General features: G+C 40.4%; 1 protein-coding gene across 3 annotated transcripts in view; it reads right to left on the bottom strand.

The window, feature by feature from the left end:
• The window catches only part of KDM2A (lysine demethylase 2A), a 114,480-nt gene that overhangs the window by 20,950 nt on the left and 74,398 nt on the right, over window positions 1-19,132 (bottom strand). For all 3 annotated transcript variants that reach the window (XM_043581756.1, XM_043581757.1, XM_043581755.1), the window contains 6 exons: window positions 15,258-15,364; window positions 14,803-14,896; window positions 13,469-13,622; window positions 12,486-12,601; window positions 6,825-6,951; window positions 3,132-3,526 (listed from right to left, as the gene is read on the bottom strand). In XM_043581756.1, coding sequence (XP_043437691.1) covers window positions 3,132-3,526; window positions 6,825-6,951; window positions 12,486-12,601; window positions 13,469-13,622; window positions 14,803-14,896; window positions 15,258-15,364 — 993 coding nt within the window. The remainder of the gene's footprint in view (window positions 1-3,131; window positions 3,527-6,824; window positions 6,952-12,485; window positions 12,602-13,468; window positions 13,623-14,802; window positions 14,897-15,257; window positions 15,365-19,132) is intronic.

Here is a 19,132-nt window from a genome sequence, read left to right as displayed (position 1 = left end):
GAACGAACATGCCTGGGGGAGGGGCAGAGAGAGAGGGAGGGAGACACAGAATCCGAAGCAGGCTCCAGATTCCGAGCTGTCAGCACAGGGCCTGACGTGGGGCTCGAACCCACGAACCCTGAGATCATGACCTGAGCCACTCAAGTGCCCCGATCTTTCTTTAACAATGCAGAATTTAATATTTTAGAATCTTCAAAGCCCTTCCCCCACCCCCCCAACACTAAAATGGACTTTTCTTCCAGGGATATATAACTGTAGAGCTCTCATCTCTTCTGCTAGTTCTTCCTAAGAGCCACACAGGCTGCAACAAGAAACAATCCCTCTCTCTGCAGGAAGAGTAAACTCGGCTTGCTGCTGTCCTCCACTGCAGTGTAGGCTTCTATGCTACAAGCACCAAGCTCTCTAGCACTGCAGTCTCCAGCTGTGCGGTGATGGCACCTACCCAATGCACAGCTTCTTTTCTTCTGGGTGATGTTCAGATTCTCAAAGTATTCAAGCTCTATATTCACTATTATCTGAAGCTCAGATTAAATATAAATGGTCAAATTCAGGAACAATGAATCCATTTGATCTTAAGTTAAACTACCTGCATAGCTGGTATCTAAGTCTGTTGTCTTCTGCTATCAGCTGCATTTTAACTATGGTATCGGGCAAGCAAAACAAGGTGCAGACAAGCCCCTGCAGGAAGAATTCAAACACTGTCAGTCTCCTAGTCATCCTGCTGACCACTCCTTCCTCAGGCTCTGGTCTCTGTGCCACTCTGACTGAGCCCGGGGTGGCAGCCATGTTTTTCACGATTCCTGACAAACACAAGGAAGCTCTCTCTAGACACTTTTCATAATGCTAAGAGCCCTCTTTAGATACCTCTTTTTAACTCATTTCCCCCCTTCCTGCTGCATACTTTTACTCTGCTTAGTATTTGACCCAAAATTTTCTACATTTTCCCCTGCCACTCTGCCTCAAGTATCTTTATTTGACAGTTATGGGAATTTGTGTATTTCTATTATGACACTTGACCTTGTACAGCTGACTAGGGGATTACAATAAGGCTTCCTATAACTGGAGTCAATGGAGTCAAATCCCATAGGACTGAGAAGATAACTATTCTTTTTCACGATTCAGAAATACAGACACCCAGGCCAAAAGACTGTGAGCTATAAACTTAGAAATCTTTCTTTTCAGGGATCCTACAGGCAAGTTAATTTAATGTTTCCTAAATGTATCTATGGAATAGCCACATAAAAAAAACTTGAGAAAAAAAAAAGATGTTACACTCAAACTCTCAGGAAGTATTAATAGATATGTCCTATCATAATGGAAAAGAAAAAATGTGTATGTCCTTTGCTCACTCAAGGGTGGAAAGTGAGTTTGGAATCTAGTTTGTGAGTCTGGAAAAGTATGACTAAGTTTGTTTTGCTGCACATTAATCATTATAGAAATAGGACCACATTTATCTAGAACTTTGTCATTTCCTCCCCTAAATACAAGCCACGATGATGCCACCTGTCTCTTCTAGAACAAACCTTGTAAAACCAAACTGAAAAATCAACTGTTGGGGCACCTGGGTGGCTCCGTTGGCTGAGCGTCCAACTTTGGCTCAGATCATGATCTCACAGCTCGTGAGCTCGAGCCCCGTGTCGGGCTCTGTGCTGACAGCTCGGAGCCCAGAGCCTGCTTCAGATTCTGTGTCTCCCTCTCTGTCTGTCCCTAACGCACTCGCATTCTATCTCTGTCTCTCTCAAAAATAAATAAACATGAAAAAAAAAAATCAACTGTCCTGCTTCTATCACCATTGGAGAGGACCAATGTAACCAGGCTGCCACTTTTTTAAGCCTCTTTATTTTTTCACCCTTTCACTGATGCATAAACAATAAGACACAATGTAAAAGTCTATTGTAAAAAGAAAAACAAAAGAGAAAAAAAAACCGTTCAGGTCCTATCCCAGACTTTGGAATTCTTCCTGAGGTGCTTGCAGAAGCACTTCAGACCATAGCAGTGGCCAAGGAAAAACATGAATCAGGAATCAGGAATGGAAAAGACATACTCAGATATTCAGCCTATATTCCTTAGGGTCACATAAAATTATTCAATATAAATTCTTCTGTGGCTTAAGATAATCTGACAGGGTTTAAAAATAAATACTTAATTACTAATTGTGAACTAGCTTTCTACTACACATTCCCAGGCCTTGCACCCAAGATGTAGTTCCAAATGATGATTTTAAAAAGAAAATTGATATTTCCAGGTTTATACTTTTTGGTGTTCATGTTAATGGTAACTTGTGAGGAAAGACTTAAAAGAATTTCCTCCAATTTAGGCAGCTGAAATCTGGATTCCTTAAAAATAAGCTAATTTCTTTGAGATCAATGCATGAGGGGTGGGCTAGGCTCTGAAAATACTGATACTGGGAGACCTCTTGAAAAAGAAAAATATATAACATGAAGAAATTGGATATAGCAATAGGATAGATTATGTCTTCTGGTTTTTTTTAAATCTCTACACCCAACATGGGGCTCAAACTCACAACTCCGAGATCAAGAGTTGCACACTCCAGAGACTGAGCCAGCCAGGTGCCCCAGGACAGATTATGTTTACAATGACACTTTCTCAGAAGCTGCCCCAATGTTTTGTTTTTTGTTTTTGTTTTTGTTTTTTTTTTTTGGTCTTAATAGTAGGTAAGTATGAAACTAAATATGCAAAGCCTATCAGCACCACCCAGCACAGCAAAGCTTCTCTCTCGTCTGCTTGGGCGGAGGCTGCTGGAGATTGCTATTGGCCACTTTTGTTCTGAAACAGGCCTCTTTATCTGAGGGTAACTTGATTAAGTAATATTTCCTAATACAAATACTTTCTTAGATTAGGCTCTTCTTTATTTTTACAATCAGTCTGAAATCTCTGTTTTTAAGACTAAATTTAAGTCCTAACTGAACATACAGAAGTCAGTGTTTTCACAACAGGGACTTAGCCTCGCCCTGAGAACTGAAGTACCATGCAGCACACACAGGTACACATGAATGTCTTTCTGAATGAGCCGCAGATTATCCAGAATTCCTGTACTTTCTCTCTCAGAACTGAGCGACTGCCTGCCCCCAGCCAGACCAGGGGCTGTCATGCGACATAACCGACCTTACCTTTACGTCGGCAATAAGAGCATCTTCATCTTCTATCCCTGTGGGGACGCATTTCTTGTGCAGTGGCAGAGACTCCAACTTATCTACAAGACAGCGAAGGCCTTCAAGCTCAAAATGGGTCAGATGCACCTGCCTGTCCTTTCGGGGGCTACACTGGGGATCCCACACTTGGCCATTGTGGGAGCCCCGGCTAGAGTCAGAGGATGAGTCCCCCGACAAACTTTTCTTCAGACTTGGAAGACTTCGGCAGGTTTTGCCCAGTCCGTCATAGTCCAGGTTGACCCCATTGGCTACGGGGCTAGTGAGGACAGAGCGCCTACTGCTCAGGCGCCTTGGTTCTCGATCCACTGCTTCCTCATCCCCATTTCCAGATTCCAACCCATTTAACTCCAAATCTGCCAGCAAGAAAAAAAATATAGTAAGAACATGCCACTTGACTGTGTGATCAACAAGAGGAACAGGTAGCATGGAAGGGGCCCTGAGGTTATAAAAAGTCAGCTGAAAATGGCTGTAAATTAGTTTCAAGTCCAAACTGAAATTTGGGATTATGATTTCATTAACTTTTCTTCAAAAAGGCAGATATTATGAAGCATATACTTACAGTTTTTTTTAATCAAGTTTATTTTGAGAGAGAGAGAGAGAGTGCGCACACATGCTCATGTGAGTGGGGTAAGTAAGGGCAGAGAGAGAGAGAGAGAGAGAGAGAGAGAGAGAGAGGGAGAGGGAGAGAGAGACAGAATCCCAAACAGGTTCTCAACTGTCAGTGCCGAGCCCAATGCTGGGCTCGAACTCACAAATCTGTGAGATCATGACCTGAGATGAAATCAAGAGTTGGAGGCTTAGCTGATTGAGTCACCCAGGTGCCCCTAAAAAGCAGTTTTATTGAAACTTTTGCCATAAAATTAAACTTTGGAATTGAATCCTGTCAATATGGCTAACAAAGTGAGTATTTCTTTTTAATTTTTTAATGTTTATTTACTTTGGGGGGGGAGGGCAAGGGGTAGAGAGAGAGGGAGACACAGAATCCGAAGCAGGCTCCAGACTCTGAGCTGTCAGCACAGAGTCCGATGCAGGGCTCAAACTCACAAACCATGAGATCATGACCTGAGCTGAAGTCGGATGCTTAACCGACTGAGCCACCTGGGCACCCAACACGCTGAGTATTTTTTAAAGGGAAGATTTTTGACAGTCAAAAGTTTTAGTGAAAGAAATATTGTTAAATGTGAATTGGTTCTTTGTTATGAAAGTAATACAAGAAACAGACCCTAACTACCAAAGGGGAGGTGGGTGAGGGGATGAGTTAAAAAAGGTGATGGGGATTAAGCAGTGTGCTTTTTGAGATGAGCACCGGGTGCTATATGGAAGAGTTGAATCACTATATCGTCCATGCATGTTAAGTAACTGGAATTTGAATAAAAAGTTAAAAAAGGGGGGGCACCCAGGTGGCTCAGTCAGTTGAGCATCTAACTTCTGCTCAGGTCATGGTCCTGTGGTTCATGGGTTTGAGCCCCGCCTTAGCCTCTGTGCTGGCAGTGCGGAGCCTGCTTGGGATTTTCTCTCTCTCCACCTCTCCCCAACTCGCACATGCTCTCTCTCAAAAATAAATAACTTAAAAAAAATTTTTTTTTAACGTTTATTTTTGAGGAGAGAGAGACAGAGCATGAGCGGTGGAGGAGAGAGAAAGAGGGAGACACAGAATCTGAAACAGGCTCCAAGCTCTGTCAGCACAGAGCCCAATGTGGGGCTCGAACTCACAGACCGCGAGATCATGACCTGAGCTGAAGTCGGACGCTTAACCCATTGAGCCACCCAGGCGCCACCCCCCCCCCCCCACCTTTTTTTAAGAAAACTATATGGGTGGGGCACTTGGGTGGCTCAGTTGGTTAAGTGTCTGACTTTGGCTCGGGTCATGATCTCATGGTTTGTGAGTTTAAGCCCCATATTGGGCTCTCTGCTGTGAGCAGGGAGCCTGCTTTGGATCCTCTGCCCCCCACCCCCCGCCCCTTCCCCACTCATGTGCGCATGCACCTGTGCACATTCTCTCTCAAAAATAAACATTAGAAATACCCTATAAAAATTAATTAGCCAATCCAAAGGGAAAAAAAGTAATGTATGTTTACTAGTAATAATTTAGAAAACAGGGGCGCCTGGGTGGCTCAGTCAGTTAAGGTCTGACTTCAGCTCAGGTCACGATTTCACGGATCATGGGTTCGAGCCCCGCATCGGGCTCTGCACTGAGAGCTCAGAGCCTGCAGCCTGCTTCAGATTCTCTTGTGCATATGCTCTCTCTCTCAAAAATAAACAAACATTAAAATAATAAAAATAATCATAACTTAGAAAATATAGGATGGTGCAAAGAAGTCATCCCTTATCCCTCTGCCCTTAGATAACTCAACAACTGATGTGTATTTTCTTTCCATCTTTTTTGACACATATGTGCACGACTATAGTTGCACTGGGATTATGCTACATACACAATTCTGTATCCTGCTTTCATGTACTCGACCATTTTTTATTTTCAAACAAGAATATAAACAACCCTCAAAGAAAAAATATATCTGGTTTAGTTTTTTTTTTTTCTTAATGTTTATTTATTTTTGAGAGAGAGAGAGAGAGAGAGTGTGCACACGAGTGGGGGTACAGAGAGGGAGACAGAATCCGAAGCAGGCTCCAGGCTCATCAGCACAGAGCCTGATGTGGGGCTCGAACTCACAAACTGCGAGATCATGACCTGAGCTGAAGTTGGACACTCAACTGACTGAGCCACCCAGGCGCCCCCAAAATATCTGGTTTAGATTGAAGATTCCATGAAACATATGACCACAAGATATTACAGTGTTGGCTCCTCTGCACCTTAGGGTATAGAACAGCCTAAAAATGTACAACTGAAAGTATCCTGGGGCATCTGGGTGGTTCAGATGGTTAAGTGTCTGGCTCTTGATTTCGGCTCAGGCTATGATCTCATGGTTCCTGGGATCAAGCCCCATGTCAGGCTCCATGCTGACAGCAAAAACCCTGCTTGGGATTTTCTCTCTCCCTCTCTCTCAAAGTAAATAAACGAAAGTACTCTTGTCTAATCACATCCACTGTTCTCAGTTTTGAAGCTGCCAATCTCAGTGAGAGTCAGGAGAAAAACAAAGTATCTTGCCATCCAATAAAATATTTCTCTTGATAGAAGTTGGGGAAACATTAAAGCATAGAAGTTAAGGATATAGATTGTAGAGTCTTACCAATCTGATTCAAACTGTACCTTCCCCACTTATTAACTGTTATTATTATTTCCCACTTATTAACTATAAGATCACAGATCAAGTTTTTTAATCTCCTTGAAACTTAAATGCCACCATCTGTAAAATGAGATAATAATACCTACCCTCATCAGTAATGATTAGAATTTAATGTATATACACTGCTTAGTAAAGTGCCTGGAATACAGTAAGAGTTAGTATGATGGCGTGTTCTTAGTTTTTACTTTGCCAAAGACCACTCTTTATACAATAAAACACAGCAGAAAAGTGATCATCTTTCTTAAGGAGCTAAGGTACTAACAACTCAGACAAAGAGGAGATCCAGATATTTCATTTTGCCTAATAATTCACATCTGGGTAAGAGATCAGCTGTAAACAACATTCATCTTCAACGAATGAATTTTGTAGACCCAAGCAGGTAAGTTCACGTAGGCAGAACACTTACCCATACTGAGGGACTCTTTTTGAAATTCCTTAGTTAGGTGGGAGCGGTTGGTTATGCAGTATACATAGCGCTCCAACACGTACCAACACATCTCATAGTAGAATGGATAGCGGAACTTATTTGGAACCTGCATGGGAACAAAACAATGAGAAAAACCAAGCTGATAACAATTTTCAAGGAAAGAGAGTAAGACAAACTGAATCACTGCAAAGATTAACCCAGGAAAAATGCTCTCTCGTCAACCTGAAACGTAGGGTGGCAATTGGAACAAGAATCTAAGTGGATCTGACAACCTGAAAAATGTTGGTCTTGGGAAACAATCACTAGAAATTAAAAGGTATCTCAGAACCACCAAGAAGGTGTCTTGGGAAAGCATCAAAAGAAGTTGTGGGGGCGCCTGGGTTGAGCAGCCAATTCTTGGTTTTGGCTGAGGTTATGTTCCCAGGCTTGTGAGATCAAGCCTCATGTCCGGCTCTGCATTGGGCGTGGAGCCTGCTTGAGATTCATTCTCTCTCTCTCTCTCTCTCTCTCTCTCTCTCTCTCTCTCTCTCCCCCTCCCTTTCTCTCTCTCCAATGCCCCTTCTCCCTGGCTCTCACACTCACTCTCTTAATAAAAAAAAAAAAAAGTTGTGGGACAGGGAGTAAAGTGTTAGAGTAAGACACAATATACTTGAGAAAATGGTTTCAGGGTTCTTAGGACATAAAGGCGTGCCAAGCAGTCTTGCCTTCACTACAGTTTTAACCTCAATCAGAAGACCAGGAAACAAAGAATCTAATGGAAAACAGGACATGAGTTGAAGTTAGAAAAGTATAATTAGAGACTCATTCTCAAGCTTTGTCTAGTCTAAGACACAAGACAGTATTTTTCCCACCATCAACTCTCAGCTTGTCTGTACAGTACTTTGTAGTCTGCCAAAAGGGCAAGTCCACAAATTAGATTACTGTTCCACATGGCCTAATCAGCCATTGTCTTTAGTTTTTTTTTTTTTCATGTCCTCCAGAAGTAGCATGAAATTATTCCAGCTGAATAATAATAAAAAGAACTGCCCTTTAGATCTAGCATAGTCAAAGAAAAGGCAAATCAGCATGGATTAACCAGTAAGGAAGATCAACAATGGGGACTAACCTATATATATTTTGCCATCATCTTTTAGAGAGGACATCTTTCAAAAGGATAAGCCATATGATACTTCTAAGATTGTTTTGAATATTCAACTCCTGAGTACGTTCTCATCTCCTTTTCAAAGCTCCGCGTCAGGCAGTATTCCTGAATCAAGGAAATCTGGATGCCAGGCCACTTTTAAAATCCTTCATTAGGTCATGGAGCAGGACTGTGGAATGAGGAGATTACTTTCCTCATTGCAAGGCAGGAGAGGTATGTACCTTTCATTAGGTTTCCAATTCAGAGGAGCCAGGCTCTGAATCTCTCTCTCTCTCTCTCTCTCTAAGTAGGCTTCACGCCCCACGCAGAGCCCAACATGGAGGGCCTGAACTCACAACCCTGAGATCAAGACCTGAGCTGAGATCAAGAGTCGAATGCTTAACCAACTGAGCCACTCAGGTGCCCCTGAATCGAGGTCTCTTAAGCAACTACAGTTTTAACAACTAGAAGAGGTTTTCCTCCTTTATTTAAAAGTCAAATTGGGGGTGCCTGGCTCGCTCAGTCAGTAGAGCACACAACTCTTGATCTCAGGGTCGTGAGCTCAGGCCCCACATTGGGCCTAAAGCCTACTGAAAAATAAATAAGAGCTTAAAAGAAGGTCAAACTAATTTACTTTTGGTAAGGTGTGGGAGGGGGACCACAAGAATTAACAGGCACTAGATGCCCCCAAGTTAAATATAATACACGGGCCTCTCTGCTCACCTTTTACAGGTATTAACACTTTTCTGGAAGGGTCTTTATTAAAAGTTCAGGACAACCCAAAATTCTACAGCCCTCTGGGACTCTGTTGAAAGCTAATACTGACAGTAAAAAAAAAAAAAAAAAAAAAAGATAATATATAGTAGATCATTAAACTTTTGATTTTTTACTTGGAACTCATCAGACTGCATTAATAACAGCCAAGATATCACATACCCAACTTGCCTCATATTTTATCTATGTTGCCAGATACTACAGAGTATATCAGTTTCTAAGACTGGGCTAAAATTTTTTGTGGGGCAGGGAGAGAGTTTTTAAAAAATCCACCTTACAGAATTGAGCTTTTCAGTGCTACCAGTGGAATAATTATCAGCATTCAAGTTTATTTAAAGTTTATTTATTTAGAGAGGGGAGAGAGGGAGAGAAGGAGGGAGGGAGGGAGGGAGGGAGAGAGAGAGAGAATGAGCGGGGGAGGAGCAGATAGACAGTGGGGACAGAGAATCTGAAGCAGGCTCTGTGCTGACACCAGAGAAACCAATGTGGGGCTTGAACTCACAAACCATGAGATCATGACCTAAGCCAAAGTTGGATGCTTAACCAACTGAGCCACCCAGGTGCCCCTCAGCACTCGTGTAAATAGTATGGTATTTCCACACTGGCATGGCAAAAGAAACCAAAAACATTGTCTTAAATTTACAACACACTGCATTTTTGTAAGGTAATATATTAACCAGATACCAGCTGGTATTGGCACATAAAAGGTTGGCGTAGAAAGCAATAAAAAAAATAATTGCTTTGTACATACATATGCAGGGACTCAATGAAATTTTATAGAAACACAGAGGAGTTCCTTATTGAGAATGAAAGAATTAAGCTATACTTAGGAAAAATGGAATAATATGGTGGTTAGACTGAAATTTGACATTTTTTTCATAAACAAAAAACAAAGTCTTAGAAAATTAGATAGGTAAATCAAGATCAGTTATTACAAGTTTAACAGTCTGTAAGAAACTCCATGTGAAGGTAAGGTACCTCATTTCACCTATGCCACTGAATATATACATATTCTCCCTTTCTTCCCTCAAACTGAGCAACTAAGCAATTAAATCATGGGTATAATACAGTAATTTTTAGCCAAAAAAGGGGAGTACTTTCTAAAAACTAATTTTCAGATTCTTACAGTAGATAAGTGGTATTACCTCAGAATAATTTGGAGTTAAATAAGAGTATTCTGTGAAATTACATAATTTTGAAACATTTTAACTTTAACTATTTTTACTATGATTATAATTTCAAACTTACTAATTATTTTTTGTAGTTTACTTTTTTTAAAAAAATGTTTGTTTATTTTCAGAGAGAGAGAAACAGACTGAGTGAGAGCAGGGAGGGTCAGAGAGAGAGGGAGACCCAGAATCCGAGGCAGGCTCCAGGCTCTATGCTGACAGCCCGACATGGGGCTCAAACCCATGATCTGTGAGATCATGACCTGAGCTGAAGTTGGATGCTCAACTGACTGAGCCACCCAGGAACCCCTCATTACTCTTAATAAGCAGAAATTTACTTTTATAAAATTTATTTTAAAAGCACTGTATCTTCTTAATTCAAGTAGGGCAATCCCTAGAACACGAACAATACCACTGTTGTGTGTAATAGCTCCTAACCAAAATAAATATTTCAAAATAGGCACCAAAATAGCTAACTGGTCATGTTCACAGTAAACAGGTCAATGACTATTCCTTCTAAAAATTGTAACGTCTTCACTAATTGTGATTATTTATTTATTTTTAGGGAGAGAGCAAGCAGAGGAGGGACAGAGAAAGAAGGAGAGACGGAATCTTAAGCAGGCTCCACACTTAGCTCAGAGCCCAATGTGGGGCTCAGTCTCACTACTGTGAGGTCATGACCTCAGCCAAAATCAACGGATGCTTAGCCGACTGAGCCACCTAGGCATCCCAAATTGTGATTTTTTTAAATTTAACTTTGCAAACGTTCAAACCTGCTAAAAAAGTTCTCTCTCTCTCTTTCTTTCTTTCTTTCTTCCTTTCTTTCTTTCTTTCCTTTTCTTTTTTTAATATTCAAGTTAGTTAACATACACTATAGTTTTGGCTTTAGGAGTAGAGCCCAGTGATTCATCTCTTACATAGGACACCCAGTGCTCAGAAAAGTGCCTTCTTTAATGTCCGTCACCCATTTAACCCACCTCCCCCCACCCACCACCCCTCCAGCAACACTCAGTTTGTTCTCTGTACTTGAGAATCTCTTATGGTTTGCCTCCCCCTCTGTTTTATCTTATTATTTTTTTAATCTGCCAAAAAGTTTAAGAATGCTTACAGCATTCTTCAAGATTCACCAGCTATTAACATTTCCCCACATTTGCTAATCTCTATTCACATACGTGGCTGTAATTATTATTATTAAACTTAATTTATTTATTTTGAGAGAGAGAGCATGCACGAGCAGGGGAGGAGCAGAGAGAGGACAGAAAGAATCCCAAGCAAGCGCCATGCTCAGCGCAGAGCCTGAGGAGGGGGCTTGATTTCACTCTGAGATCATGACCTGAGCCCATATTAAGAGTCAGACGCTTAACCAACTGAGTTACCCAGGTGCCCCAACATGGTTGTTGTTGTTGTTATTACTATTATGTTGAACTACTTGAGAACAAGGTGAGAACATCATGCCTTCTAAAGGCTCTATACTCTAACTGCTGTTTAATGTCTACAACATCTATACTTTCATCATATATAATTCAGCCCTCACCAACTTGGGTTCTGCTAAAGAATTAAGCCCTGTTTCCCCAAGACATGGGTTGGCCAACAAACAGCAGCTAGTGGATTTGGTCTGCTGCCTGTTTTTCTGTGAGCTAAGAATGTTTTTACATTTTTAAATGGCTGAAAAAAAACCCTAAAATTAGAGCATTTGGGGATATGGGAAAACTATATGAAATTCAAATTTCAGTGTCCATAAATAAAATTCTATTTTATTTGAGCCATGCTCATTCGTTTAAGTATTTCACTCTCTGATCCTTTTCAGAAAAAGTTTGCCAACTCTTGCTAGGGTACCCACTACATGTAATGAACTTTTTCTCCTATATATCTAGAATGGTATCAGCTATGTAACATCCTAGGGAAATAAAACCAAGAGAATAAAACACACATATCATTTTCTAAAAGACTTAATTCTCTCATGGAACCCCAGCTGAGAAAAGCTGTATGCACATTTATTTATTAAGTACAGAGGCACCTGGGTGGCTCAGTCGGTTAAGTGTCCAACTTTTGATTTCGGCTCATGTCATGATCTCACAATTCTTGAAATTGAGCCTGGAGTCGGGCTCTGTACTAACAGGGCAGAGCCTGCTTGAGATTCTCTCTCTGCCCCTCCCTTATTCTCTCTCAAAATAAATAAACATTAAAAAAGAAAAGTACATTTCACATGTTAGACAGTAATCAGAATAAAGATACATACATGCACTCAAAGTTGTGACTCTTGACTTGATGAATCCCATTACACTGGGTTATTCTACGAGCATACCTATTAAAAACATGGCTCAAAAGATTACCAAATGTCTATCTCTAGCCTTATAAAAATCCAAGATATCAAGAACCTCAAAGAATTAGAGTTCCCCAAAATAAGCAGGTAGATCTTGTTAAAACTTTTTTCTCAGTGTCCCTGAAATGTTAACACTGCACTTTAACTCAAAGAAAAATTTTGAAATTTTGAGATAAACTACCAGTGAATCTAACATCTGGCTTAAATGGAGTTAATCTCTTCACATCCAACTGTTACATAATACAATTACTTACCCGTGTCCGATCTTCAATGTTGTATATTTTTAATTGCATGGGGATATTGAAACTATGCAAAAAATTGCCTCCAAAGACTAATGTGTCTGTAGGAGTATACACAGCATGAATCCAGCCTAGAAGAAAGGGAATGGAGGGTAGTGACTGTAAGCACACATTACAACATGGCTCTCTCAGAGAACTAGTATAATACTCCTAGATCCTACTTTTTACTCTGATTGTTACTTAGTGGTTGGTCAAGTTATTTAATCTCTTGCAGCCTCAATATCCTCTATAAAAATTAAACTTTATATGGTTACTAGTAAGTATTAAATCAGAAAATGCACGTAAAGTGTTTAGCATACAGTAAGCTTAACAAATGCTGCTTCTATTTACAGGAGCACCTACTGTGAAGGTGCAGTACAAGAGCTGACATGTATTTCCATTTACTCCTCAAAACAAAATGTGACAGAGGTTTAAATATTTGACCAAAAAGGTATTAGCAGGTAAACAAGTGTCAGAATTCTTCTTCTTCTTCTTCTTCTTCTTTTTTTTTTTTTTTTACAAGTGTCAGAATTCTAATACAGGTCTGTGACTTCAAAATCTGTGCTGTAAATACTTATTTTGTAACTAGTGACCTCCTAAAAATTATCACTGATGCTACTACACTCCAGCCTTCATAGACATCCCTTAGAAAGTAGGTCTCTTTCACCCAGACGTTAGATACTGCCTGCTGACCAGGTCTTATCCTTAGAGATTCTGATTACCTAGACCTAATGTGCAGTCCAAATGTAGACCTTCTGTGAGAAGCCACCACTGACAATTCTGGTTTTAGTGGAAAATCAGTGCCTTTTTCAAAAATCCACATTCTTACCATCTAATCCATAATGACAGGAAAGGACACTATTGTTTTCTGTCCACCCCAGCATCACAACCACTCTTGGTGGTAATCCATTAATTCTAGTGGCTAGAGTAAACAACTAATTTTTTCCCATCTTGCTTACCTGAGGGAATGACGAAGGTATAGCCCTGCTTGAGCTCAATGCGCTGACAATCTGATACCCGGTCACCCAGAAAGATGTCTCCCTGTTTCCCTGACAGCAGCCAATTCTCGTACAGCTCCAGGTTGTGGGCTGTAGGGGGGATGAGCCAGAAGACCTGTGAGTTAAAAAACTTCAGTCTGTTAACAGCCATTGACATGACCCAGTCGTCTCCCTCAACTGATAAACAGGTACACAGTTAAGGCCAACGGGCAGAAGAGCAGCAAGCAGTCCTCCTAGCCTACAGAACCTGACCACTTGGGAAATTCTAGAGGCCCCAAGGAAGCAGATATTTTCTGTCCTTCACTTGATGAAATGGCTTTAGGGCGTCCTTGGAGTTTGACTGTAGAACCCAGAACCCATCCAGGACTCAGGGAGAAGAGGGACATTCAGTTTGTTACCTAAGAGGTCCCTTACTTGCCCCTGGCTGTCTGGCCTCTACAGTCCTAAGAAATACAGTGGGTACAATATCTTCTAGAGACAGGCCTAGCTTACTTTGTTCTAGGGTAGTAACCAAGACCAAAAGGACAAAACTTGAGATACCATTGAAATGGATCCAAAGCAAACAAAATGACTTTGGATTTGGAGGTATAGTTGTTCTAAATTAGGACCTCACATTTTAAAAGCATTATGTGTTTTCATTCCAGTTCTACTTCTCTCACAAACGCATCTACTTCTAGCAAGGGAAAAAAGGGTAACTAATAATAAGAGCGTAATACTACAAACCTCCAACATTAATCCCAGATTTCCATTCTCACACAGCATTCAGAAACAATCTGACAAGCTGGAATACAGTTTTTTACGAATGAGAATAATCTTTCAAAATCTATTCACATCCTTAGGGAGGACTTAAAGGCTTCCTCTGGCCACATTTCAGATCAATGCCTTCAAAATAGGGAAAGGTGGTTTGGATTCTAATTTGCTGATTTCATCCTGAATCTATACAGAATTTGTGTTGCCATCTACTACTTTATTACACTTCCACGTAGAGAAATTGTCTTGTCTTCCTAAAACCACTTTCTTGTCTTCATGTGGAGAATTCTGCCTTGGGAATCTAAAAATAAGGCTGCTGAGGTTTACTAAGTACTATGCCAATATTGGTATTATGACAGCAGACTAGAAGAATACGAATTCCTACTGAAGTCAAGCCAAAAGGGTCAACGTAATCAACGTTTCTCTCTAGAATAGGGGACAATTTCCTAGCAGATTCATTTCTAGGTATATTAGGCATGCATGAACTGAAGCAGAGACATATAACCAGCTTCAGATTCCAACCCCCATCCCAACTATGACCGTACCTTTCCCCCTTGATGGATGTGATACCAAACAGAGGTACCACCAAAGTCCACATGGAAGTCAGTATAGCAGCCTCGAACACTCATCAGACAGTACCTGACCCAAAAGAAACAGCAGCCATTAGTGCACCGATGAGAAAAAGAGAGCATGCCCCACCACAATACCACACTCTCTCCTTGTGCACCCCACCTTCCACATGAATCAATTCGCAGTCAGTAAGAGGAGCACAACTGCATCATCATGTTACCAGAACGACACATTTTCTTTAAACTATGTAATTGTGGGTTATGACACCGTTATATATACTCTTCCCTCTGAAACTGTAAAATCTGTTTAAAGAATTCATCTTTTTGATCATTTAGGACACAGACCAAGGCTCCAAAGGGAGGAACCATTCCTTGCAATCACTCTGGTTTCCCGGTGATGCACCTGAGGAAATGCAGGGAAAGCCACTTACTTCTGCACTTTGGGGTACTGCATCTCCAAGATGGCATTTGTTGATTCAGTCTGACTTTCCTTCAAATGCCTCGGCCACATGTTGTCTACCCAGTCAATGAAATCCACCTTTAAAAAGGAGAAGGAAACATTTAGGATTCAATGGAAGGACTGGGATTAAAGAGAACTTTAAAGTCCAGAAAAACAGAATTTCTCAAAATATACACTGAAAGACTATAATTATAAACAAAATAAAACAATCTGTTGGTGAATCTTAGGGTCGACAGGCAAACCTTCTAGAAATAATTTTTCAATGAGAATAAAGGCTAATGGACCTGTCAACACCACAAAGATAGCACTAATGAAAATGAAGTCATTAAATAACACAGTAGTATCCCCTCTGTGTCAATACTGGTATAATCAACTGTATTTTTCTAATTCAATCAAAGGTGCTGTCTGGATGGTACTTCTAAACTTACCAGAGATGTAACACAGTGAACTGTTAGAGCAGCTAAGACATCCAAAGTTTTAAAAGGAGGAGGAGGAGGAGGAGGAGGAGGAGGAGGAGGAGGAGGAGAAAAAGAAACAAATCCAATAGGGATTTGTAGCCCTACATGAACAATGTAGAATCTACTAGGTTAGGAATCAGAAGTTCCAGGTCTGTCATGTTTTCTCAAGATCACATGCAAGTCCCTGGAACTCATTTCTAAAATGAGGATAATTAACTCCAAGGGATATTGTGAGGATTACATGTAAATACATGTTAAAATTTCTTGAGATAATGTTAGCAGAATTTAGTAATCTATTTTTTATTTCATTTTCATTTCACCTTTATTTTCCATCTTTCATCACTTGGTTTTTATTATCACTAACTACATGAACATAATACTTGGTCATTAAAAATACATGTGGCTAAATGTATAATTCTGTATTTTTTAAAACATATATAATTTATTGTCAAGTTAGCTAACACATAGTGTATATACAGTGTGCTCTTGGTTTCGGGGGTAGAATCCTGTGATTCATCACTTACATACAACGCCCAGTGCTCATACCAACAAGTGCCCTCTTCAATATTCATCACCCATTTCCCCCCTCCCACACCCCCTAACAACCCACGGTTTGTTCTCTGTATTTAAGAGTCTTTTATGGTTTGCCTCCCTCTCTGTTTAAAACTATTTCTTCCCCTTCCCTTCCTCCAAGGTCTTCTGTTAAGTTTCTCAAGTTCCACATATGAGTGAAAACATATGATATTTGTCTTTCTTTGACTGGCTTATTTCACTTAGCATAATACCCTCCAGTTCCATCCACGTTGTTGCAAATGGCAGGATTTCATTCTTTCTCATTGCCAAATAGTATTCCATTGTACGTATAAACCACATTTTCTTTATCCATTCATCAGTTGATGTACATTTGGGCTCTTTCCATAATTTGGCTATTGTTGAAAGCACTTCTATAAACATTGGGGTACACATGTGCCCCTATGAATCAGGACTCCTGTATCTTTTGGATAAATCCCAAGTAGCGCTATTGTTGGGTCGTAGGGTAGTTCTATTCTTAATATTTTGAGGAATCTCCACACTGTTTTCCAGGGCGGCTGTACCAGTTTGCATTCCCACCAACAGTGCAAGAGGGTTCCTGTTTCTCCACATCCTTGCCAACATCTGTTGTTTCCTGAGTTGTTAATGTTAGTCACTCTGACCGGTGTGAGGTGGTATCTCAATGTGGTTTTGATTTGCATTTCCCTAATGATGAGTGATGTTAAGCATCTTTTCATGCATCTGTTGGCCATTTGGATGTCTTCTTAGGGAAAGTGTCTATTCATGTCTTCTGCCCATTTCTTCACGGGACTACTTGTTTTTTGGGTGTTGAGTTTGGTACATTCTTTACAGGTTTTGGATACTAACCCTTTATCCGATATGTCATTTGCAAATATCTTCTCCCATTCCATTGGTTGCCTTTTACTTTGTTGATTGCTTCATTTGTAGTGCAGAAGCTTTTTAGCTTGATGAGGTCCCAACAGTTTGTTTTACTTTTATTTCCCTTGCCTTTGGAGACGTGTCAAGCAAGAAACTGCTGCAGCTGAGGTCAAAGAGGTTGTTGCCTGTTTTCTCCTCTGGGGTTTTGATGGTTTCCTGTCTTACATTTAGGTCTTTCATCCATTTTGAGTTTATTTTTGTGTATGGTGTAAGCAACTGGTCCAGTTTCATTCTTCTGCATATTGCTGTCCAGTTCTCCCAGCACCATTTGCTAAAGAGACTGTCTTTTTTCCACTGGATGCTCTTTCCTGCTTTGTCAAAGACTGGTTGGCCATATGTCTGTGGGTCCAAATCCGGGTTCTCTATTCTATCCCATTGGTCTATGTGTTCTTGTGCCAGTACCATACTGTCTTGATGATTACAGCCTTGTAGTAGAGGCTAAAGTCCAGGATTGTGATGCCTCCCGCTTTGGTTTTCTTTTTCAACATAACTTTGGCTATCCGGGGTCTTTTGTGGTTCCACACAAATTTTAGGATTGTTTGTTCTAGCTTTGAGAAGAATGCTGGTGTAATTTTGATTGGGATTGCACTGAATATGTAGAGTGCTTTGGGTAGTATTGACATTTTAACAATATTTGTTCTTCCAATCCACAAGCATGGAATGTTTTTCCATTTCTTTGTGTCTTACTCAATTTCCTTTGTAAATTTTCTATAGTTTTCAGCATACAGATCTTTTTCTATAGTTTTCAGCATACAGATCTTTTATATTTGGTAATCTATTTTAAATTATATGTGCTGAAAGAAGTGAAAGCAATATGAACGTATCTGCACTTTACACTGAACTATAACATGTCCTCTACCTTCAAATGTGTGCATTACCCAACCACTGACCTCCAAGAAACAGTCTCAGGTAGATAAAATGTGAGCCAAAACATGAGTCCAGTATAGTATTGACACTACAAATAATCTAACTTAAGGCTATAAAACATACGTATACAGTAAGCTTTACAACAATACCTGTATTTAATAATTTATTTCCCTGACAATATAGATCTGGACAAATGCATACAATCTGTGCATAATGATATGAGGCAGGTGTCTAGGAAACCGTGGGAGCAAGGCTGGAAGGGATCACCAATGACATGCAAGTTGAGAGCAACCATGAAGTTAACTTGTGGCTGCACTTCAAAGATTTCTGCTCGGGGAGCCAATAGTTTTAACCAAGCATCCACTGGGTCTCAAACACTGAATGAACTCCAACTTCCTTCCTTTCCCTCAAACAAAATCTACTTTCTGTTCTCTTAATGTAGTGGTCAGCACCTTCTATCTCATGGTCCTCTCCTTTGCTAACACTTTAACAGAATAATGAATAACTGTACTTGCTCAAGACAGTATAAGCTCTTATGTCTGGATGGGGAAAAGAAGGGTTAAGAACACATGGGTATTTTTTTCTCAATTTTCATTCAGAGAAAGCTGAATTTCTTTGGCCAGAATTTCTCACCTGCAGCACTGAGTCACTCATTCTGGCCTCTCATTTTTTGGTATTATTAGGTATCGTCTTGTGGTATGGGACTCATACTTTTTTCCTTCGGTTAATCTTTAGGCTCTGGGTAGGCCTTTTACTAAATGGCCCGATCCATGTGAGAGCAAGTCTCCAGAAGAGGTAATCACCAGTTTCTACCTGTTCTGCATCAATACTAGGGCCAAACTGGTAAGAAGTCCAATACCCAGGACCTAATCTATTCATATGCTTCACAAAAAAAGCTCACAGCCTTACATGAACTGATTTTCCCACCACCAAACAAATCTGCACATTGTATATGTTACTTTCCAGCTACCTCTCAGGTACTGCTGGAATGACAGCAGAAAACAATCTCTCTCCTTACCAGAAAATCCCATTTTATGCTAACACCCCAAGA

Source organism: Prionailurus bengalensis, chromosome D1 (assembly GCF_016509475.1).
Source record: "Prionailurus bengalensis isolate Pbe53 chromosome D1, Fcat_Pben_1.1_paternal_pri, whole genome shotgun sequence".
In the NCBI taxonomy this organism is placed as follows: Eukaryota; Metazoa; Chordata; class Mammalia; order Carnivora; family Felidae; genus Prionailurus; species Prionailurus bengalensis.
This window is presented reverse-complemented; position numbering and strand designations above follow the sequence as displayed.